General features: G+C 31.7%; 3 protein-coding genes across 3 annotated transcripts in view; all 3 read left to right on the top strand.

Annotated features, from left to right (window-relative positions):
• Nucleotides 1-25,880, top strand: part of LOC125843977 (uncharacterized) — a 621,631-nt gene that overhangs the window by 204,158 nt on the left and 391,593 nt on the right. The gene's annotated exons all lie outside the window — the stretch shown is intronic.
• LOC125843967 (ABC transporter G family member 15-like) lies at nt 1,401-8,212 on the top strand. The gene is made up of 9 exons (XM_049523174.1): nt 1,401-1,734; nt 4,246-4,325; nt 4,811-5,272; nt 5,370-5,492; nt 6,383-6,511; nt 6,834-7,118; nt 7,267-7,536; nt 7,633-7,740; nt 7,851-8,212. Exons 1-9 carry the CDS (start codon nt 1,503-1,505, stop codon nt 8,208-8,210), a joined length of 2,049 nt encoding a protein of 682 aa, XP_049379131.1. The 5' UTR covers nt 1,401-1,502; the 3' UTR covers nt 8,211-8,212.
• Nucleotides 10,755-21,925, top strand: LOC125843966 (ABC transporter G family member 15-like). Its single transcript, XM_049523173.1, has 9 exons — nt 10,755-11,143; nt 15,155-15,234; nt 15,895-16,356; nt 17,029-17,151; nt 17,274-17,405; nt 18,200-18,484; nt 19,177-19,449; nt 20,110-20,217; nt 21,370-21,925. The coding sequence occupies exons 1-9, from the start codon at nt 10,912-10,914 to the stop codon at nt 21,730-21,732; spliced, it is 2,058 nt and encodes a 685-aa protein (XP_049379130.1). The 5' UTR covers nt 10,755-10,911; the 3' UTR covers nt 21,733-21,925.

Below are 25,880 nucleotides of genomic sequence, written 5' to 3'. Positions count from 1 at the left end.
CTCGTAGCTACCTGTTATAGAGAGGAGATAGGCGAGAGAGATTGAGAGAGAGGAGAGAGACGAGTGAGAGAGAGCAGAGAGTGGGAGAGATGTGAATTGTATATGTATATCAGTTAGATAATTGTATATTATACATATGTATTTGTATATATGGCAAGCAAGATTGGGAGAGGGAGGAGAGAGGCGAGCGAGAGAGGGCAGAGAGTGGGAGAGAGGTGAATTGTATATGTATATCGGTCAGATAATTGTATCTTATACATATGCATTTGTATATATGGCAAGCGAGATTGGGAGAGGGAGGAGAAGCAAGCGCGATTGGGAGAGGGAGGAGAAAGGCGAGCGAGATTGGGAGAGCGAGAAGAGAGGCGAGCGAGAGAGGGCAGAGAGTGGGAGAGAGGTGAATTGTATATGTATATCGATTAGATAATTGTATAATATGTATTTGTATATTCTGGTGAATTATACAAATACAAACGTGACTAATTATACAAACTCAAAATCAACCCACGTAATTAATGTATAATGTTAGTCGCGAGTGGTAATTATAGCAAACTATAGCTATGATGAATAATTAAGTAGTATAAGTTTGTTTAACCACATAACTTTTTTTTTTTTATATATATATATATATATATAATCATTTTAGTTAGAAAAGAATTGTCACTTCGTAAAAACTCTGATTAAAACATCATTCAATTTTACTGGATATTTTGGTAATTGATCAATTTTACACCTAAGCTCTTTTCATAGCTTTTAGTATAGTATGATGATTATTAGGGGTAATAACTGATAACGATATATATCTATATTAAAACGCAAATGCTTAATCAATAAGATATCATAACATGGGAAAAATTATTATTTCTTGATCCACCGAAGGACGTATATACCATCTTTTTCCATCAATTTATTACTTTCGATGTCTCTAAGTATTTGTCCATTTTTTCTTTTTTCGTTATATCTAATTAATTATTTACCCATTTTGACAAATCAAGATAGAACATGTTTTACCTATTATACCCTCATTACTTAATTTGGTAAACTCACTATGTCAATCAGTGTTTTCTTAACATGTGTGTCAATTCAAAAGTGAACAAGTAATTAGAGACCGAGAGAGTAGTTTTGATATAACATTTATTTTTCATTTAAAAATGTTGTTAAAAGCACACATCAAGGCAAAATAATGGACCAAAATATTGACTAGTATGAAAACTATATTTCACAAAAAAAAAAAAAAAAAAAAGTCCTAGCTAGGCGGCAACAATTAATAATGTATTAATTGCAACTGTAAACCCCATGCATTGGACCCCATAACATTAATTTCCATTACTTCCCACCTATCCCCCTTTGACATAAAACCTTGCCATAATGTCCATTATCTAACTCCATATATATTATTACACTTTTTTTGTACTCATCATTATACTCATCATCATTTTATGACAAACCAATTTTGTCAATATATTTCTTGAGATATTTTTAAAAAATTATTTTGGTTGGATATGGAGATAGAGGTGACAAGTAGTAGTAGTGATATTGAAAGAGGTGTAATCCATAGTCAAGGTGTTGCATATTTAGTATGGGAAGATTTAACAGTAATGTTGCCAAATTTTGGACAAGGACCAACTAAGAAGTTGTTACATGGATTAAGTGGTTATGCTGAACCTGGTAGAATTATGGCTATTATGGGTCCTTCTGGTTCTGGAAAATCTACACTTCTTGATACGTTAGCAGGTTAGTTTGTATGCTCTTCGATTTAATGGTACATATTATATCTTGGAATCGGATATTTACATTATTTGTAAGGTTTAGACAGATGGAAAGAAATTACCTCACATTTAAATCCTGATCGATCTCATATAGTTATGGAATATGTTTGAGCTTTGTGTTTGTTTTTGGTAGTATTTTTTTTGTTTTGTTTCCTATTTTGATCAAGAATGTTATTTGTGAAAGGGGATGTAATGTATATTTCTAGTTGAATAAAAATACAATGCTTCTATGTCCTATTTTTAATAGGGTTTTTTGGGTAGTTTGAAGGATCAAATTCCCTATGTTTAGCAAAAAATAATAAATTAAAGGGTTCATGTGAAAATAGTTGAATAGACATATATTATTGCAGATCAGGAGATTTTGGTTTTGTAATCTGTTACAAATTTGTTTTTAGGTTTATGCTTTTTCATTTTTTTTTACACATTAAACATCTAGAAATATCAGTTTTTTCTACTCAATTTACAAGTGGTCATAAGAGATCATTTGTTATTGCAGATCTATGTGTAAATAAATATATACTCCGTTGATTCCATATTAACTGACTTTTTGGGGTTTTTTTCATAGTTCAAAATAAGTGAATTGTTCAAAGTTTTTCCATATTTGCCCTTTATTTACATTTTCTATATGATAAGTTCAAGAGAATTAATTGTTCATATTTATGATTTTACTTTGAATTATTTCTATTTTAAAGACTAATTTGACAATAAGTAAAAGGGTAAATGTGGAAAATAATATTTAATTTATCACAACTTTTCTTTAACAGGTGTGCATCGATTCACAAATTCAGTTAATAAAATTGAGATGCCCTTTAATTAAATGTCACCAAGGGTAGTTGGGCATTCATTAAGCAGGTCTTTGACCACATACTACGACTGGTTTTCTGCTTTAAAATTGATAAAATTCTATGAATTTTTTCTCCCTTTATCTGGAAAATAAGAATACTGGAAACCTATATTTTTCACATTTAATAATGTTGTTTGTGTTAAAGTAGAGTCAGTTATTAACGTGTTTTGTCGTGAGACTGTTTCACCCTTAGCTAGAGGTCTCGGTTCGAGCTTTGAATATGGAGAAAATTCGTTTGGTTTGGGAGTGCCACCTCCAATGGGCCCTGTAGAGCACGATCTGAATTTAATCAGGGCTCCAATGTGGACTCCAAACACCACACGGGCCGGTGGGAAACCAGATTTTTTTTATAGTTGGTTAGACAAAATGAACATTCCCATTCCTATTTTATTTGGTTTAAAAAATACTCCCTATGCTCACTTTTACTTGTCCACTATTTTAGAAAATATTTTTTTATTTTTTATTTGTCACTTTTAATATATTAAGAAAAGACAATTATTATTCTTTTATAGTTTAGCAATATTAATTACTTATTCCCCAAATCATTTTCCAAAACCTAATACTAAACATCAACTAATAGGGATACTGTGGTGAAATAAACATAAATGTGTTAAGTTCAAATGTAACAAGTAAAAGTGCACGGAGAGAGGAATTCTTTGCAATTTGAAGTTTTCAATTTGCTTGGAATGAATTCAGAAATAATTCATAACACTATGCATTGAATTCATATAAATGTTTATTTATTTACAAAATAAAAGATGAAGTTTGTTGGACTAGGATCTTTTCAATGAGTAAACTACCTAATCTGCTGAGGATAGGATTAGTAGTGTTATCAATTTTGATGATAAAAGGTAAAACCAATATAAGAACATAGCCCAAAAAGAGTGAGAGCCCCGTTGTGCCTGAACTCTGTTACACCACAAGGCGTTGTCTATGAGTTGGGTTGTTTGGGAATGCATCCCAAATCAAGGGGTCCAAGGCTAAATATGAGCAAGAGACCGATGGCAATAAATAAATCAATAAATATATGATAAGAACAAAAATCTGGTTTTCAATTTATCAAAAGGAATAGGTATAAGTATTCCCTTGGTTCTTGATAACTAAAAGGTATATTTCCTCTGTTTAAATTTGTTTGTCTTGCTTTCTTTTTAGCTTGTTTCATAAAGAATAACTTTTTTCCTTTTGTGACAGCTCTTTATGTCTAACGTTCCACATGACATGTTTTGGTACATGCTACGTATCTTTAGTTTATGATCACAATATTTAAAAGTCATATTTATTTTCTTAAATTCTGTGTGTCAAAACCAAACAAACAAATTGAAACAGATGGAGTATCTCGTCTTTGGGTGATGTCTTGATCTCTATACTCTTAGCTAGAGCCTTGAGAATTCTCTTATCATCTCCTTTTTATCTATTCCCTTCTTTAACTTCTATTTTTTGTTGTCATACCACTGAGATAGGTACAAATTAGAGATATTTCTTGTGGAATATGCATGTTTGCATGCTAGACAATCCAATAAATTCTGAATTTGTTGGTTGAAAGTGATAATAGGGGATATGAAATTCACTTCTTGTGATTATATATTACATCCACACTTTGCTAAATCATACATATCTTGGTTTGAACTGCAGGTAGACTGTCGACTAATGTCGTAATGACTGGAAATATCCTTCTCAATGGGAAGAAGAGGAGGTTGGACTATGGTGTTGTTGTAAGCTATCCTGATTGAACCTTTTTAATCTGTTATAAATACAACATTTTAGGCACTTTGAGTATTTGCCATAAGCATCCTGTTTCGCTTAAGCAGGACGTGTACTTGTGCTAGTTTATGTAATAATATCTGCCTACTATCTTTTGTTCCAATATAGATGGAAACGCGGGATTGATTTCTCAAATGGTCTCTAAGCTAATATGTATTATCTCAGAAAGTCATCTTTCTTTTTTATTTTCAACAAAGAAAGTGACATCCTAAGATAATAACTATTAACTGAGTGACTACCTGAATAATCAACTCTGGATAACATATCGAAGTTACAGAAGCTCTTTAAAGTACTCAATAGACATAAGAATATTACATAAAACTTGGAATTGTCTAAAACTACATTTCCATTATGAGAAACATTTTTTAGTTAACGGATTTGAATGTAGAAGTTGTATGACCTCGTATCTTTCTGATGAGCTGTGTGAATGTTTCAGGCTTATGTTACTCAAGAGGATACACTGTTGGGAACTCTAACACCTAGAGAAACAATAATGTATTCAGCACATCTTCGACTTCCAACAAGCATGACGAAAGAAGAGGTAGACGATATTGTGGAGGGAACAATAATGGAAATGGGGCTAGGAGATTGTGCTGATAGGCTGGTAGGAAATTGGCAAGTAAGAGGAATAAGTGGTGGGGAGAAAAAGAGATTGAGCATTGCACTTGAAATCCTTGTACGACCTCGTATACTTTTTCTTGATGAACCTACCACTGGTCTTGACAGTGCCTCAGCATTCTTTGTTGTTCAAGCTCTTAAGAATATTTCACGCGATGGAAGAACAGTTATCTCGTCAATTCATCAGCCTAGTAGTGAAGTTTTCGCCTTGTTTGATGACCTCTTTCTGTTGTCTGGTGGAGAGGCTGTATATTTTGGAGAAGCAAAATTGGCAGTACAGGTATGCGCGCAATATCTTAATGAAGACAAGCACATTTACAATTGTTCTTTCTGATGAGAATGAATTTAACGTATGCATATTGTTATTGATATTTCAGTTCTTTGCTGAATCTGGATTTCCTTGTCCAAGTAGGAGAAATCCATCTGATCATTTCCTACGTTGTGTTAATTCGGACTTTGATGTCGTTACAGCCACATTGAAAGGATCACAAAGACTCCGGGTATGATTTTTGTTGAAACATAATATAATAAAGTAATAAAAACCGTGCTAGCTCTTTGTTAGAGCTTAAACTTTTAGATGAAATGATCACAAACTTCAACAACTGCTACTACAGCTATGCAGATGCAGTCTTAACACCTCTTATTATGACCACTCTGGTTAGTCTTTTCCCGTGGCTGATGGATGTGTAACTACTTGTGTATCAGTCTTTTACTCCCTCCGTTTAAATTTGCTTATCTTAGTTCGTTTACAAGAATCTTTTCTTTTTTGGCAATTCTTTAATTTCAACTTTCCACATGACATGTTTAAGACCACAAAATTAAAAGGGCATTTTAGTGCATTCCACGTATCTTTGATTTAGAATTTTTTCTTTACTTTTTTGAACTCTGTGCCAAGTCAAAACCAGACAACCAAATTTAAACGGAGGAAGTATATATATCAGCTTTTAACTTCAAACTGAATCTGGCTATTGATTCCCTTCAAGTGTCAGGATTTAGACTTGTCGATGGTAGTTTTGTGAAGCACTGGCAAAGCCTTCAACATATGTTTACCGCGTTCCCAAAGACTCAGTGTTACATAAATGGAAAATTTTATGTTAAACATGCTCGAGGTGTTACGTAAGAACTATGATTCCCGTCACAAATACACTGAAAACCTATGGACTCAAGTAGTGGATTTCTAGTTTTTCTATTGGCAATACAAAAAATAAGAAACTTGAGGACTACAACTTTTGCCAGTATAGTTTTACTCCTTTTCTATCTTTGATACCAATTAATTTCTAATTCATACTAATCAGTCATTCATCTTACTTAATTTTGGATCATAGGTTGTGTATCCTTTTCTCAAAACCATATACTCAAGAGAGATAATCTTTGTTTTTTTTTAATGCAGGAAACACATAAAAGTGACTACTTAATGAACATGGCAACAGCAGAAATAAAAGAACTGCTTGCAAGCAAATATAAGCACTCACCATACGCAACGAGGGCCAGGTCACGGATGCGAGAACTCTTAGCCACTGTTAGTTCCTTGTCCCACTCTTCATATGTGATTACTCATTATGATCGATCCTCTTTTCTTTATTTTACTGTTTTTCTCTTAAAGGAGTTACTGAAATGTAGGGTGTGCTAAACGCCGCATTTAGATTCATATGTGCTGATACTTCTCATATGATCAGTACTATTCAGTTGACAGACTACAAAAGATGTCATGTAGAATGCTTTCATCACGGATGCATATTTTGTCGTTATAACAGCATTGACATACTTTTACACAATGACCATTCTGTTAACGATGATTAACATCAATTGGAGGAGCTCCTAATGCATCCTTTTGTTTGCAGCAAGGTGTTGAGATTGAGATAGTAAAAGGAAGTCAAGCTGGTTGGGGAAAGCAACTTTTGACATTGACGCGGAGATCATTTGTAAACATGTCAAGAGACAAGGGATATTATTGGTCTCGTATAGTAATTTATATTATTGTAGCTTTTGCCGTTGGTACCCTCTTCTATGATGTTGGCACCAGTTACACAGCAATCTTGGCTCGGGGAGCTTGTGGTGGATTTGTCACCGGCTACATGACTTTCATGTCCATTGGTGGCTTTCCATCCTTCATAGAAGAAATGAAGGTAAACATCCATTTCCTATATATGATCCTAATTTTCAGTCGAAGATAACTTTATCCGACTCCCAAGTACAATACAGGACAGCTACTTTTGAGTGTTTTTGTCGCGAGTTTTGAAACATTTTGGACTGATACTATATCTCATTTTACAGGTTTTTACCAAAGAAAGGCTTAACGGGCATTATGGTGTTGCAGCTTTCGTATTAGCAAACTTCCTCTCATCATTTCCATTCTTAGTTGCAGTTTCACTCCTCACTGGAACCATCACCTATTACATGGTGTTTCGGGCTAGATTCTTCCGTTATGTGTTTTTCTGCCTAAATCTTTTTGGTTGTATCGCTGTTGTTGAGAGTTGCATGATGATTGTAGCTTCACTTGTTCCAAACTTCTTAATGGGAATCATAACAGGAGCTGGTGTGCTTGTAAGTTACAACTGCTTAACACACTTAATTCTCTTCTCATCTTATTTTATCTACAACAATGTCAAGTAATTTTACTTGTCGCGTTGCCTTATACAGGGAATCATGATGATGACTGCTGGATTCTTCCGTTTACTGCCAGATCTTCCCAAGCCAATTTGGCGCTATCCAATTTCATTTATTGGATACGGGGCATGGGGCTTACAGGTATCGATAACATCTATTACATACATAATCTATGGACAAAATGAAGACTAAAAACAGATTCTTGTGTATTAAGAATAGTTTTGACGATGACATATATAATACTATCGCAGGGATCATACAAAAATGACATGATTGGACTTGTATTTGATCCACTAATTCCTGGCGGAGAGAAACTAACAGGGGAATATGTGATCACGAACATGTTCAAATTGTCGTTGGATCACTCCAAATGGTGGGATTTACTTGCATTATACTCCCTCATCGTGATGTACAGGCTTCTATTCTTTATAATTCTCAAGCTAAAAGAACGAGCTACACCATTTTTCCGATCAATGTATGCCAAGAGAACGATGCACAAACTCAAAAAGCGCCCGTCATTCAAGAGGAAACCATCTTTATCCTATTCAAAAAGACAGCATGCTCTCAGGCCATTGTCTTCTCAAGAGGGTCTTAGTTCTCCAATCCCATAGAAACTATAAGAAAAAATCAAAGATGTTGTCATCTCATTACTGTTAATAATATCTCATAAGTTCAAGAAAATTAAACTTAAATTGTCCTTGAGGTTTCATTTGTTGAACCATGACAATAAATTTGCTTCCATTAAAGAGCCAGACAAATTGTTGTAGCAATCATCACATATATATACAATATAAGTGTCCCTTCTTTTGCTGTTTACCTAAATTGAAATTACTCTATGTCTAACTAGCATGTTTTGTTGTTGATGAGTGTCATTGCCTTAAGCATAAAAAATATCAACGGGTTGACCCGATGTGTGTCAGCTACTTCAAAAGTAGTAAATTTTCGGAGTATATGGCACGGGTGTGGCAACAGTTTTGAGAGTACGAGCAATGTAGCTCTTCATCACTAAGTCTTTGAGAGACATTAAATCATTTTCTTGGTATTTCAGTAGTGTTGTTTCTTTTCTAACCTTCTGTCCTGCCTTGGCTTATGGTATTGGAAAATGTGACTATATTTTTGGAAATTTTGGTACATATAGATGTGTCTTCAATCTTCTGAAATTATGTTTCAGTAAATCAAATTTTTGGTACCACTTAGATACACATATTTATCTTTGTTGGCTATGGAATACAATGTTTAAATAGCCAACATTTGCAGCACATACTAACAGATAATATACTGAGCCTTCTATGTTAGATACTACTGACGTGTGCAGAGGCGAACCTAAGATTTGAAGACTTTGGGTGCACTAATATATAACCTTAGCTCAAATACGAGCTCTAAGCTAAACTTAAAATAAAAATAATAGAAATAGACCTTTAGTTGGGTTTGAACCCTAGTCTCAAGGGTGATATTTCTAGCTTGTACCAATAGCACAAGGGCATTTCTATGCATCTCATGGGTGCACTGTTAAATATATCCTAATTTCTACCAGTTTTTCAAAATAGATATACATATATACATATGATTTTTTCGGAAGTTAGCTCGCGAGTGCAAGTGCACCCCTTCTCCATAGTGTGGGTCCGCCTCTGGAGGTGTGGTAGGATGGTTGAAAATTTTCCATTATTAACAAATGTCTCAGGTTCAAGCACTATGAATGCAGAACTCTTGTAAGAAGTCGAGTGTGTTTGGTACGAAGGAAAATATTTTTCATGTAAAAGTTTTTTGAAAATCTTGGAAAACAAATTGGTTTGTAACTTATTTCTCATGTTTGGTTGGTGAATGAAAAATATTTTTCAGAAAACATCTTTCATTATTGGCTAGAGTAGGAAATACTTTTCAGAAAGATAGTTTTTGACCCGAAAATCAACATGGATGACCAATCCGAGATCCGACCACGACACTTGAATCAAGACATAACTCCAATGATCGATCTGAGATCCGCCCCCGACACTCAGCTCATGACCTAACTCCGACTCCTGACTCGACATCGGACATTCGAACTGCGATCCGACCCCAAAACACGACCTCGACGACAGTCCGAGATTCGACCCCACGATCTAAGCAAGGACCTAACCCTGACTCTCAATCTGGGACCTATTAGAATTGGACCCGACTTGACCTCGACACCAACATCCGATCGATTCGGAATCCGACCTTGAGACCCTACTTAGGACCTAACACCAACTCTCGATAAAGGATCTGATAGTCAAACTAGACCGTACCTCGACCCCAACACCTGAATTTGGGCACGATCCCAATGGTTGATTCGAGATTCGACCCCGACATCCGACTCAAAACCGAACCCCTGGGCCTAATATTCAAACTGGATATGACCCTGACCTTAACCCCAACACCAACACTGACATCCAACCTTGATGATTGATTCAATAAAAAAGAAAATGTTATTGCTATAAATGGTAAATATTTTTGGCTATTGTATTTAAGGAAATACATTTTCTTTGCATGGAATCGAAGCCTTTCATTGATTTAGTGATGTAATCAATGTGTCTACTTGGCACCCAAGAACTTCAAATTCTGGATTCGCCTCTGGATGCGATGTATCAGTATCGAAACGTTGAACGATGTATCGGGACAAGTGTGTCTTGTATCAACAAAGGTAATGTATCGAGACGTGATGCAACAAACGTTGAGTGATGTATCTGAAACAGGATGCGATGTATCAGGCAGTTGAGTGATGTATTGGGACGCGATATATAGATATGTTGAGTGATGTATTCGAAATCCTTAAATTTTAAGGAAATTTTGTAATTTGAAAAAAAATAGGAATATAATATAATTAACTCTTAATACTATGAGATTTGTGTAAAAAATACATATTTTATCGATTTGATTTGAATCAACTTTTAATCAAACCATGAACACCCCTCCCAAGATAAGTTGGATTTTTTTTTTTTAATAAACCGACCTCCCATATCGTTTTCTTATCACCAAAATCGAGAAAACTAAAAGTTGGTTTCTTTAATTATTATTATTTTTTACCAAAAATATATTATTTTTAAATTCTATGGCCAGTGCAACACTGTCCTATCAAATTAGCACATGGAGTCTGTTGTATATATATTTGGCTAACTTTAAGGCTTGTACTCATACATTTTTTTGGCCAAGATAGCTTTGTAAGTCCTTGTATCAACTTTTTCCTCTTTTATATATACAAAAATAGTTTAACATGTTCTTGGCTTCTAACTACTTTTGAAAATCGAACCATTGTCACTTGACTGTAAGAAGAGGAACTCAGTTACCGCATCGTATATGGAGATAGAGGTAGCAAGACTAGGTGGTGATGTTGAAAAGGGAATAGAGAGTAGTGGAGCCTATTTGATTTGGGAAGATGTAACAGTTGTGTTACCAAAATTTGGAGGAGGAAAAGGGCCAACTAAAAGATTACTTAATGGATTAAGTGGTTATGCTGAACCTGGTAGAATTATGGCTATTATGGGTCCTTCTGGCTCTGGAAAATCTACACTTCTTGATACGTTAGCAGGTACCTCTCTTTTTCTATCTCTAAATTACATATTTGTCGTTCTGATTCTATAAAAATGTTGATATCTGTGTAGTGTAGTGGTGAATGTAGAACTTTTACTAGGTGAGGTTTGAAAAATAAAAATTTAATACGTGGAGTTTGAACTTGAAACCAATCTGGTGAATTTTTGAAACTCATAAATCAGTAAGTCACCCTCTAGGCTTGTATTTAAAGAATTTAATATATATATATATTTTTTTATTTATTTTTTTATTTATATATATATATATATATATACGTAACAAAATTTTTTCTATCCTACATATACATGACAACGTTTTGCCGAAGGGGTTTGAGTGACACCCTAACAATTCCCTAGATGTGTGTCGGATTCTCTAAAAATCAGGAGTGAGGCAACCTTGTGATCAGGGGTTCATTCAATCCTTCTTCGATAGAAAATTATAGTACTATATATATAGCATTAAAATATTATATATATATATATATATATATATATATATACTTGTAGAGGTGGAACCTCTTTTGATTAATTCATGTGTTTACTTTTTCAGATTTAAACTCTCTTAGTAAAAATTCTAGCTCTGCTAAAAATAATGTTTTTTTTTTATAATTAATAAATGCAACACGTTTTTAGAGAATCTAATAGCAACATAGGAGCAACATAATCATTTTTTCAGCTCTCAATTATGCGTCTCCTTTACTATCCAAACATTTGCTAAAAACCGCCAAACTTTAGAGTCCGATAGCTTTGTTACGTTTCCTCCAAAATTAAAAGAGTTTCACATATTAACTCTATTTTATTAACCGCTTGTAATTCGAAGCTACCTCTTTACATTAAAAAAAAAGGCAGTTTTTGGTATATAAAATTGATATAGCTATCCTTCTTCGAACACAGAAAAGGGATCATGGATGGATGCTTATCCATAATAAATGTGTAATTATGGGCATATTTTATTATTTTCATATTCATACACATTGTCGACCACATTTCATTGACTTATTTTGCTTACCCATGTCATACGAGAAAAGTTGAATATAAAAATTATTAACAAAAAAAGAGGCATTTTTTAGACGGATTAAAAATAAAAATAATCAAACAAATTAAAACGAATAGAGTAGATGACTTTGACCGTTCATAATAGTAATAAAGCAGATTCATTCTTATATCAACTTTTTTTTGGTTGTTGTACAACATTTAAAGAAAACTTTTTTTTTTTTTTAAATTTGGACTAAAGTAGCCAAATTCATTCACTATAAATATTAAATGGGTGTAAGAAACTAAATACAAGTAAAATGACAGATGGGGTTTATATATTGTAGGATTCAAGTGATAAATATTAATATATTAAAAATTATATATATATATTGATAATAATGTATTTTTAATCAGATATTGCATGTTATTACTTTAGTTTCCAGATTATCATATATAGCTTGTTATACGAAGAGCTAGTTGTATTTTTTTGGTCAAACTCAAGTAATCTGACCGCATAAATAATTGTATAATATTTTATTTGTTTTAAAATACTTGTCAGATTTTACATTTTTCAAAAATCATACTTAATTAACTTGATTAATATGTTAAAATATATTTTTATCTTATTAATATGAAAAAAAATAGCTTACAATAATTTTGTATGATTTTGTCATCTAAAGCATTGAATTATCTAATTCAATTTAGCTCTAAATATTAATCGTCAATTTAACTCTCAAAGGTGACAATTATTTTTGGGGCAAAAGAAGTATTGTCAATGCATATTGTTTCTAGTCGCGATGTATAAAAATCGAATCAACCGATAAATCAAACCAAATGTTATTGGTTTATTGATATAGAGTTAACGGGGTTTTAATGGTTTTATAAAAAAAAAATATCAGGTTATCGGTTCGATTTTGATTTTTTATATCAGGTTATTGGGTAAACTGAAAAATCATTAAGACTGTAGTAATTCACTATTTTACCCCTATATAAATATTAAATATTAATTTTTGTACTTTATTTGCTACTGCTTTTGCCAAAACCTTCAATTCACACTTCACAATCACTTTGAATTCACAACTTCACATTATACAAAACGTCAAAATCTCAAGTAATTAAAAATTCTATTCCTCTTAATTTCTCTTTGTGTTGCACTTCTATAATTCTTTTCATGTTAGTTATTATTGTTTTTATGTTATGAGCATTATGTAAAGTTGCATTATATTTCATTTTATTTTATAAGTATTTTCTTATTGTTTAAATCGAAAACTGAACCATTAAGAATCAAAATCAATAAACCCAAAATCGATAAACCATATCTTATTGAGTTAACATATTTAAAAATAAAAAATTAATACACTGAATTGATAATACATAAAACTAAACTGAATCGATCGATAAACGAACCCTAATAAATTAGTAACAATTGCAAGGACAGAACATGGGATAGGGTCCTCCTGTCATTGGAAATTAATGAATTGAATTATCACAAAAGTTTTGTATATACTATATAGATCATTTATTCTGTTCATTATACACTTGGAAACTTTTAAATGGGATATTAATAAAGTGACTAGCTGGTACTACATTAATATGTGAAATTTATTGTTATCCCTGACTGGTAGTATGAAGGTAGATAGAAAATTATAAATAAGGCATTATTGATGCAGTTGCTCACCTAATTAATACTCCGCTCGTTCCAATTTATTTATAAAAAAAAAAGTATTTTTAATAATTTTTTAATTTTGATCTTTCACTTGATATTTTTATGATAATAGAATTAAATAATATTTTAATACGTTTGACTTAATCTTTATTAAAAATTATAAAATCCAAAAAAAATCTTTACTTTTTAAATTTGAGATTGGGGATGGAGTACTATACTGTAAATTATCATGTAGCTATAGATCACTATCCTATGCGTATTTATTATCCTCTAAGTATAATATTAAATTAATACTATAGTATTTATTTCCATTTGCCTACTTCCCGACAGGCTACAGCTATAAAACATAGAGTAAGTCACACACTTTAAAAAAAATAAATCAGGGTCATATATAATATTCATTGTTCTCAATTTATAATACATTTTTTAGTTGGTTAAAAAAAATAACAGATTTTTATATTTAATATTTTCTTCGTTTCATATTACTTAACCTCCGTATAATAAATTATTTCAATTTATGAAATCAAAAGAATTTTATCATTTTTTCCTTTCTACCTTTAAAATAGCTACATAAAGTAGTAATATTCATTAATAAGATTAGCTTAGTAAAATAAACTTTCATTTTTTGAAAAACAATTAAGAATGTGTCAGGTCAACAAAAACTAAGTGATACTCTATAAAACAAAGGGTGTAACAATTTAATTTTAAACTTTCACTTGATCCTTAATTATTGAGATATTTAAGATCCTTATTTTTTTGATCTATATAAGATCATAAATTCCAAATATGTTATCGTACTAATATCGAATTCTCCGAACAAAAATTATACAACTTTTAAAGAATCTAACAACAATGTTTTCAAAAAAAAATCGAGCGACATAATATAGATGATAATGTTAAGAAGTCTTAAATCGATAGAGGGATGAGAAATTGATCCCCTTATATGGCCTTGGATAAACCTTCCCTCAAGAACTAGCTTTTGAGATTGAGTTAGATCCAGGTATCATATCTTTACATTATATCAGAGTTAGGCTTATCACAATTGTTGTTCATGGATTTATAAGTGTTTCACGCTCAAGTTGAGATTTGGACGTACGAGGGACTGTTAAGAAGTCCCACATCGGTAGAAAGATGAAAAATTGGTCTCTTTATATGAACTTGGACAAACCTCCCTCATGAGCTAGTTTTTGAAGTTGAGTCAGGCTCAAATGTCGTACCTTTATAGATAATACTGAAATTAAGGTATTGTAGACCTCTCTTCAATCGTCACCCTTGATTTTACCCCTTATAAATCTTTCAATATAACTTAGTGATCAATAAAAATATGAAGATGAATTAAATGATAATTGTAATTTGTTTGACTTAACAGGAAGACTCTCAGCAAATCTTGTTATGACTGGCAATATTCTTCTCAATGGGAAGAAGAGAAGGCTTGACCATGGTTTTGTTGTAAGTTCTATATATCCAAATTAACTTTATATTATATTTAGGAACAATTATCGTGATTTTTTTTTAAAAAAGTTTTTAAAATTATATGTATCATTTTAAATTACAATTATTTAATTTAATTACTCTTAATAGTTTTTATTATTTTTAACACTGTAAACATCTTAATTATGAAATGATGTTATGATTAATTATAGTAATAATACACTAATATCGTAAATAACTATTACCTCCTTCTAAAATTATTTTTCCTTATTTTTAAAATAGGTGACTCAAATTATTCGTCATTTTAAAAGTTTAAGATAAAATTAATTAGTTTTTTTCACTCTTTATCCTCGGTCGTAATTGTTCTTGAATACTACAAATATCTCAAACAAATATAATTTATATTCACTGAAAAAAAATTATATCTTAAAACATAAAATAATAAAATAGTCAAAATCCCCTCCTAACCAATATCTTCTTCCATGTACATGTGCAAAAGAGAAATATGCCAAATAATTTGAGACAGAATTGAAGGAGTAATTACACTATTTATAATGATACTTTTGAATCCTTATGCATATGATGTGTGTATTATATGTATATTTTTTTTACACGATATGTATATATAAGTTGATACTATAACTAATAAATATTTGCGATTACATGTTATTATACCAGGCTTATGTGACACAAGAAGATATACTAATGGGAACTCTAACAGTAAGAGAAACTATCCAATACTCAGCTCAATTAAGGCTTCCAAGCAACATGAGTAAAGATGAAGTAAATGAGATTGTAAACAATGTTATAATAGAGATGGGATTAGAAGATTGTGCACAAAATTTGATTGGAAACTGGCATTTAAGAGGAATAAGTGGTGGTGAAAAAAAGAGATTAAGTATTGCACTTGAAATAATAACACAACCACAACTATTATTTCTTGATGAACCTACAAGTGGACTTGATAGTGCTTCTGCCTATTTTGTTGTTCAAGTACTTAAGAATATTGCATGTGGTGGAAGGACTATAATAAGCTCTATTCATCAACCAAGTAGTGAAGTTTTTGCACTATTTGATGACCTTTTCTTGCTATCTTCTGGTGAAACTATTTATTTTGGAGAAGCTAAATTGGCAGTAGAGGTAAGAAAAGTTTATAAGTTGGTCAAACTGGTTTATACATATTTTAGCTTATTTACGTGTTTGGTAAATATCTAAGGTGCTTATAAGTCAAAAGTCATAAGCTGGTCTCATCATTCCCAACTTGTGACTTTTCCAGCTTATAAACACTTTTGATTTGATCAAGTTTTTTGATTATTTTCTTATTACTCTCTCTGTTCCATTTTACGTGGCACTTTTCGGATTTCGAAAGTCAAACAGTTCTATCTTTGACCGTAAATTTTTAATCGATTTTTTAAACATTTTGAATTATCAATTATTGTGACTTATAATACTTTTTACGTAGTTTACAAATATATAAATTTCATTTAAATTTTTTTTGAAGATTTCATGCACAAACTTAAACTGTTTGACTCTCGAAAAACGAAAAATGACACATAAATCGGGATAGAGGGAGTAATAATTTTTAATATTCTCAAATACCCTTTCGAAATTCATATTCAACGTTCCTCTTTTTCTTTTTAAAGATACTTTTAAATTCATATTTTTGGTAAAAAAAAAGAAGAAGGTATTTTAGTCATTTTAACAAAAGAATAATATTAAAGACTTATTTTTTATTTTAGGACTTTTACTAAACACGTAATTATTTATTTATAAAACAAAATTTAATTTTTTTTTGATTATATGTGTTTGCAGTTTTTTGGTGATTCAGGGTTTGCATGTCCAACTAGAAGAAATCCTGCTGACCATTTTCTTCGTTGCATTAATTCAGACTTTGATGATGTTACTGCCACTTTAATAGGATCAAGGAGAATAAATGTACGTATGCTATAATAAGTTGTAGTATACCGTTTGATTCTCGAGAAGCGGAATGTGACTGGTAAAAAAGTGAATTGGAGGAAGTAGATAATATTGTTGAATTATGTTATTTGTAAATGCAGGATATGAAAGAGACATCAAGTTCACTAATTTATTTGCCAACATCAGAGTGTAGAGTAAGGCTTATTCAAAATTACAAATATTCAAGCCATAAATTGAGGACAAAAGCTAGAGTTCGACAACTTGCAAATATTGTAAGTTTTTCTTCCCCTTCTTTTTATTATAATTCATAACAAATGGGAAAATTACGTGTATAAACAAATATATACTAGTTAATTAGTTAACATAGCTATAGTTTGCCTTAATTACAATTCGCAACCTACTTTTAGCTATAATTATGCGGCTCAGCTTTTTAGTTTTGTATAATTCACACGTTTGTATAATTCGGAATTTGTATAATATAATTTGTACAACTTTTGTATAATTCAGAATTTGTATAATATAATTTGTATAACTGTTTACACTATTGTATAAATTCGTTATTTCGAGTTTATACAAAAATAACTGAATTATAAAAATGTAACTACAAATTATACAAATAAGTGAATTATACAAATCTGCGAATTATACAAACGAGGGTAAATATGCAAACTATAGCTATGAAGCATAATTAAGTTTATTATAATGGCTATTTGCGAAAGTTCTCCAATAATATATTAGTGTCCAAATTTTTGAAATAATACAAATGAATATGTTTTGTATATTAACAAGAAATACACCTATTATGTATATAATCAATGTATATGTTTTGTATATTTTGATTAGCACATGTAATTATTTTTAGCTGACAGGTCAAAAACGAAAAATATTTATTATCTATCCAAATTATAATTATGTATACCTCTAAAAATTTATAGTATTGATTCTTGGTCGTACTATCAAAATTATTAGCTATGAAACTATAGTGACTTAGAAAAATTTGTCTTTAAGTTGCAAGACCAAATATATATATAGCAAATCTTAACGAGTGATTAATTTTTTGTTTCAGAAAGATATTGTATTTAAAGAAAGTGGAGGGAGTCAAGCAAGTTGGTTAAAGCAATTATGTACATTGATTAAGAGATCATTGAAGAATATGAGTAGAGATTTTGGTTATTATTGGTTGAGGATTATAGTGTATATTATATTATCTATTTGTGTTGGTACTGTTTTCTATGATGTTGGAACTGGTCATAATGCTGTAATTGCAAGGGGTGCTTGTGGTGGATTCATTTCTGGCTTCATGACTTTTATGTCCATTGGAGGCTTCCCATCTTTCATTGAAGAAATGAAGGTAAATCATATATTTTATTTTGTCATAATGCATATAAACGTACTATTTAACTTGGCTTCAGTTGACATCTGTACCCTTTAGTTTTGGGTGTGCACAAGTCAGGGACAGAGCTTGAAAACTGGATACGGATCCTGCCGAACTCAGTAACTTTAGCTCACATAGTGTATTAAGGATGTTTATTAAATATGTGTACAAATATTAAGGTTAGGATTTAGACCCTAGTTATTAACACTTTCATTGAAGAAATGAAGGTAAATCATATATTTTATTTTATTTTGGCATAATATATAAACGTACGTTTTAACTTGGCTTCAGCTGACATTTGTGCCCTCTAATTTTGGGTGTGCACAAGTCAGGGGTAGAGCTTGAAGTCTGGATACGGGTTCTGCCGAACCTAGTAACTTTAGCTCAAATAGTGCATTTGTATTAAGGACATTTATTAAATATGTGTACAAATATTAAGGTTAGGATTTAGACCCTAGTTAGTAACACTTGAAATTGTGGCTGTAAAATTCAAAACCCATAGGTTATAATTTTTGGCTTTGCCTCTGGCACAAGTTGACATTTAAACTTGTATAAAATTGAGCAAGTAGACACACGTCTCCTACATGTCATGATAATATATATGTATTCTATATGGTATAACACAAGCCAGTTCGAGTGTATCTCACGTGAATTGTTATTATTTGCAGATATTTGAGAAAGAAAGGAAGAGTGGACACTATGGTGTTGGTGTATTCATTCTTTCAAATTTCATTTCATCATTCCCATTCCTAGTTTTTATGTCTATGAGCTCATCAGCCATTACATATAGCCTAGTGAAGTTTCACCCGGGCTTCTTCCATTTTTTATATGCTGCCATTGTTCTCTTAAGCTCAATAACTGTTGTTGAAAGTTGCATGATGGTTGTGGCTTGCTTTGTTCCTAATTTCACCATGGGTCTTGTTGTTGGTGCTGGAATTCTTGTAAGTATCAACTATCCCATCTTACTTTCATGAATAATGTATTAGTCTATATTGATTTTCAACGACTTGTCAGTAAATTTAATTTAGACATTCTGACTACAACATATTTCAATTAAGCACTTGACATGCATGTGATAAAGTAACTGTTCCTATAAGATACTTTTGATTTTGTTTGAGTTCTCAACCATCCTATTATTTTACTTTTATGAATAATGAATGAACTCTTTGTCCCAATCCTTACTTGATATTCATGTACATGTATCATGAATAATGTATTAGTCTATATTGATTTTCAGTGACTTGTCAGTAAATTTCATTTAGATATTCTGACTACAACATATTTCAATTGAGCAATTGGCATATGATAAAGTATGTTCCTATAAGATACTTTCGATTTGCTTGAGTTTTCAACCATCCCATTATTTTACTTGATGAATAATGAATGAATTATTTGTTCCAATCCTTACTTTGATACTCATGTAGATGTGTGTGTAATTCCCTTCATAGGATATAAACAATACTCCGTCCCAATTTATCTGACCCTCTTTTCTTTTTTAGTCATCCCTAAAATGAATCGACACTTTTTATATTCAATTAACTTTAATCTCTCATTTTAACCTTAATAAGATGATTTATCGTAACATGAATTTGTGTATGCAGGGAATTATGATGGCATCAGCTGGTTTTTTCAGGCTAATGCCTGATCTTCCAAAAGTCTTTTGGAGATACCCTATTTCATATCTTAATTACATGGCATGGGGCTTGCAGGTAAAATTTCTCAGTCCCAAAAGTTATACAATTAACTTCTTTAAGATTATACATTTAGTTTATTATATAATATATATCCAACATGCAATATCTCCTCCAATAAAGAAACTATCTTTGAAATATATAAACTTACAAGAAATATCTCGAATTTTGAGATAATTGAATCTGTCATCAAGAACCATAGAACCCTATTCAATAAGTGAAACACATACAATGCTATGTTGTTGTAGTTAAACACCTATCCTCTTGTATGACAACACCATTGTGACTAAATCACCCAATTCTAACACTTGTCAAAGCCTTTTAGGTATCAAATAATTAGGATTAGGGATGTCAATAGGATAGGCGCGGTAGGTGATTCTTGACCTGCTAAGATTTTAATTCATTTTGTCTCACCCCATTTAGCACTTTTAGAAAATTTTGCCCTGCACTACCCCGTCTTATGTCATTTATATATTTATTTTATTTTAGTGAATTTCTCTAGTTGATTCTTTGATTGTGTGCGTCAGCATGTTGCACTACAAAAAAAGAAACATTTAGTGATAATAAATTTTTTTTCTTTTATGATTATATTTGTTGTCTCAAAAACATTTAGCGGTAATTAAGTTAATGTCATCACATCCAGAATAGCTAAAAGCCTTTAGCGGCATTTATATAAAATATTGATTATAAACACTCATATTTATTACTGCCACTAAATATAATATAGTGACAATTATAGTGTGGTGAGCAGGTAAATGTGATATAACTCTATCACTTCAGTGCACATACAATTAAGGCATAATACATAAACATGACCCTTAACTTGATTTCAGCGGCCAACAATGCCCTCCAACTTTACGTGTGCATAAGTAGGTACTTAAACTTGTATAAAATTGAACAAGTAGACACATGTGTCCTACATGACATAATACACTCAACACGTCAGGTAGGACACAAAATTGTCATGTAGGATGCCATGTAAGACGAATGTGTCCATTTGTTCAATTTTATACAAGTTTAAGTGCTTACTTGTACACACCCAAAGCTAAAGGTCATAGTTACTAGTTGACGCCAAGTTAAGGGTTATGTTTATGTATTAAAATTCTCTATATAAATATTAGTATATTACCTTGACAATTTTACACTTTTTTTTTTTTTGCAAAATGACAGGGTGCATACAAGAATGATTTAATAGGACTAGAATTTGACCCTGTAATGCCAGGTGAACAAATAAAGAAGATGAAAGGTGAAGAAATCATCAGCTCAGTTCTTGGATTTTCAGTAAAACACTCCAAATGGTGTGATTTGGGTGTTGTAATAGCAATTCTCATATCATATAGATTGCTTTTCTACATTGTTCTTAAGCTAAAGGAAAAAGCTTTACCAATTTTACACACATTATACACACAAACAACTCTTCAACATCTTAGTAAAAGACCTTCTTTTAGGATAACACCACCTTTTCCATCAAAAAGATATCATCATATCCACTCATTGTCTTCTCAACAAAACCTTGATTCCCCACTCCATTGACAAACTTCATTATGGTTGAGTAGAGGTACCGTTTTGTATCGGTGAAAGTCTACAATACAATTGTCTGAAGTGTAAGGGGTAAACTCGGATTTGGATAATATTCTCAAGATAGACTATAGTGGTCAATGTAAAACAACATATTATTTTCCGGGTGATTCATCTATGGATTAAAAAGTTGCAATATATGTATAACATATGCTTAATTTATATATTTGGCACTATTTTCAAACTAGAAATTGTTTGTTCCTTAATGCTAGATATTGAACTTTTAAGACGTTATAAGTTTTATGTGCTGCCGAAGTAAACAAATATATTACAAAATAATCAGCTAGACAACTTGAGTAATTAATACACTTTCATGAGGTCCGCAAATTTTACCCCTATCTTTTAATCTCGAGTTTTCACTAACTTAATGAATTTGTGTTTTGATACCATAATTTTAGTTTTTGAAAAATAAAATATGAAATCTGAACGTTTTTCTCAAAGAGGCTTTATATGCCATTCTGAAGTAGTAAAACAATTTTTTTTCTTCTTCCTAACCTTGACAACAAACATCTGATAAACACCATCACATTTAGGATACAACTTAAGTTGCAATAGTATCCTCTCCTATCGTACTAGCGAATTCATAATTTAGAGTCCGTGAATCCTAACTTTAACACACGTATAATTATATACGTAATCCGAGCTAGAAATAGTGCATTAAAACTCAGAGATCAAGAAGGAACATCATCCTAGAGCAAATGAGATGTTTATATTAAGACATTAGATATGGATATAAATAAGTTAAATTGACAACATTAGTAGATGGAAACATGTTAGCATCAGAAATAGCTTGTTTTAGATACCCATTATCAAAGATAATATGAACCAACTTTCGTGCACTTCGACTAGTTTTACGAGATACCTATCACCTCCCACCAGCAACAGGTATCAGGTAATTAACGCTGTCAACAAGGGTCATAAGAGAAGAAAACCTAGAATTGCATTCATCTCTACCTCTCCTTTACAAGAAATTGTAAAACACAAGATCAACTGGAACATCCGCCTGCATAAGCATCTCTAACATCACATCTAGAGTTTGTCTTAGAGAAAGCATGGACCTCATGACACCGCCTAAGCGACTCGGCGAAAACAGGGAGCTCAAAAGGCTATGTAATATGAATGCAAAACGAGGACATGAAAAAATATAATAAAACTTGAGGGATAAATTATAATTTGAAGTGTAAAATCATCATTTTCACCATAGATCAACAATAAACAATGAAAACCTTTTGTGCAATTGATGAAGCTTTTTGCTAGTCAGCCTACTAAAGTGGCAGATAAGGTGAAATCAAAATAATTCAAATATGAAGGATGATTAACTAGTTAGTTACTTAATACCAGGGGTGACAAAATGGGTAAAATTTATGCTTATTCATTCGACTCTACTCATTTTAAATTGATTGGTTATCTAAATATTTTTTTAAGTGGATCAATCCATCATAAAATATGCACAATTGATGGGTATCCGCTAATTCCACCCCCCTTAAATTAGATGTTCACTATAAAAAATAGATGTCTATTTTTATTTTTTTGTCCGATTTGAAAAGGTAAGAAATAGCTATCACTTAATTCCTAATTTATCCTTACTATTAATTATATTATTTTGTCAATGTATTTTCCAAAACACTGGTATATACCCTTTATACTTAAATGATATGCGTATACCCTTCGTTATACTTTTGAGATATCGGTGTACTTAGCGTCCAAATTTTAAAGTGATATATACCATTTATACTAATGGACATACACGTGTCTAAATCCTATCTGTTGATCCGATATTTATTAAATTTCTAGAATAAAGGCTCCACCAAAATTAATTTAAAACCCCACCCAAAAATATAATCCAGAACCCCCAAATCAATTCACTTAGTTGTGACTTAGACCCCCATAACCCTAGTTTCTTCTCCGATTTTTCCTGTCAATCGGATCCAACATCCGATCATGGAGACATCGACGCCAACACCACCAAGCCCTGTTAAAGCCATGGTGGAATTTGCACTGTTTTGATACATCATATATGATTGTTGCTGAGGAGGTGTAAGGGTTGAATTGCCCCGTAAGCATACGACCCAGACTTTAACCTAGAAATCATCAGGCATCATTTCACCGAACGTAGCCTGTCATTGAGTGAAACTACTGTTACCGATTTTGGGGTTTAAGTCGCCACTAAGTGAATTGATTCGGGGGTTTTGAGTTATATTTTTGGGTGTGGATATTATATATTTGAATGAATTTTTAATTAATCTGGGTGGGCTTTTTTTTTTTTTAGGTAGAAACTTAATAAATATCAAGACGGTGAATATGATTAAGACACATGTATGTTCGTTAGTATAAATGGTACATACACTTCAAAATTTGGACGGTAAGGACACTGATGTTCTAAAAGTATAAAGAAGGGTATACACATACCACTTAAAATAGTTCAAGGATATATTTGTCATTTTTTCGTTTACTATATTCAAAGGGTAATATAGTAAAACAAACAGTTTATTTAGGTTTCTTAAATGATGTGTCAAGTCAATATTGGACAAGTATAAATGGATAGAGGGAGTAGGAAAATTTTTCCCAGTTTAGTCAGTAATCTAAAGCTATAAATGTAAAGCTTCAAGTCATCAATAAAATAGTTTTCTTCTATGTTACTTCCTAATATGTACTTCTTACCATATTTCTCCTTTCAGTCTTTTTCTTTCTTATTCTTTTCTATTGTTTGTTCTTCTTAATTAGTATCAAACTCATGTTCTTGAGGAACCTGCAAGTAAAGAGACGAATTCAAAAAATAGTTTTTCACGAATGACTATTTTTAATGCTGTGAGAATGAACACTTACTTAGAGGTCCTCGATTTTTGAAAAGTCGTCGAAAATGATTATGAAGTTAGTCCACTGCCAAACAATCTATCGCGGCCCAAATCAAGAGTCATAAAATAAAAATCAGAAGTTCAAGGAAAAAATGACTTTGTTTGTTGTTGTTTCAACAACTATTTCACGAGTATTATCTCTAATATCAGCGAAAGAAATTTGGGATTATTTGAAGAAAGGTATATTGGAGATGAAAGAATACAATGAATGCAAGTATTGAATTTAATAATGGAATTTGAATAGCAGAGAATGAAAGAGTACAAGACAATCAAAGAATACTCGAACTTTACATGGTAAGATTGCTAGGCATTAAATCTAAAGATTCAAAAATTGTTTTTTAACAGTAACCACAAAATATGAAGCACATATAACTACCTTGGAAAACACATAAGATATGTCCAAAATTACATTGGTAGAGTTGTTAAACTCTTTCCAAGCATAAGAGCAAAGAAGACAAAATGGTATGGTTAAAAGAGCCTTAACAACCAGCCACAAAACTCAAAATAAGGATAAAATTCTGAAAAATTACCCACACTATCAACATTGTGGAAGAATGGGTCATCCACAGAGCAAGAAGAAATACCAAAAAGTTTTAGTAGTAAGAGTTTCAACCAAGTAGGAAAGCGAATTTAGTTCACTACAAATCCAAAGATGAATTTGCAGATTTATTCTCAAGGTCACTTTCAGTTATCAAGTGTGAAAATTCAAAGACAGATGACTAAAGTTTTGTAGTTCCTAAAGCAAATATGAGTGTTAAAAATTGCTTTTAAGACTACACTTAAAATTTATCTTTTAATTAAGTATTTCAATTTGGATAAATATTCCCTAATGTTTAAACAAACTCAACGCTTTCACAATGTGAAGTAAGATTGCGTACAGACCATCCTGCAACAAAGTTTTCTCATTTTAGTTAGTAATTTGAAATTATAAATGTAAGCTTTATCTTGGAAAACACACAACATCTATCCAAGATTACCTTAGCAAAGTTGTTAAATTCTTTCCAAGCACAACATCAACAAATGAGGCAAAATGACAGGGTTAAAGGAGCCTTAGAAGCCACCCACAACACTCAAAGCAAGGGTAAAATTTAGAAAAATTACCCACCTTGTCAGTATTGTGGCAAAATGAGTCATCCACCATTGAAATGTTGGAAGAGGCTAGACACAAATTGTAGCAAGTGCAATCAGCTTGGTCATGAAACAATAATTTGCTAAAAACAAATCTCAAAACCATGAAGTAGAAGCACA

Source organism: Solanum stenotomum, chromosome 11 (genome assembly GCF_019186545.1).
Source record: "Solanum stenotomum isolate F172 chromosome 11, ASM1918654v1, whole genome shotgun sequence".
Classification (NCBI taxonomy): Eukaryota; Viridiplantae; Streptophyta; class Magnoliopsida; order Solanales; family Solanaceae; genus Solanum; species Solanum stenotomum.
Note: the sequence above shows the minus strand (reverse complement) of the source record. Positions and strands in the feature narration are given on the sequence as shown.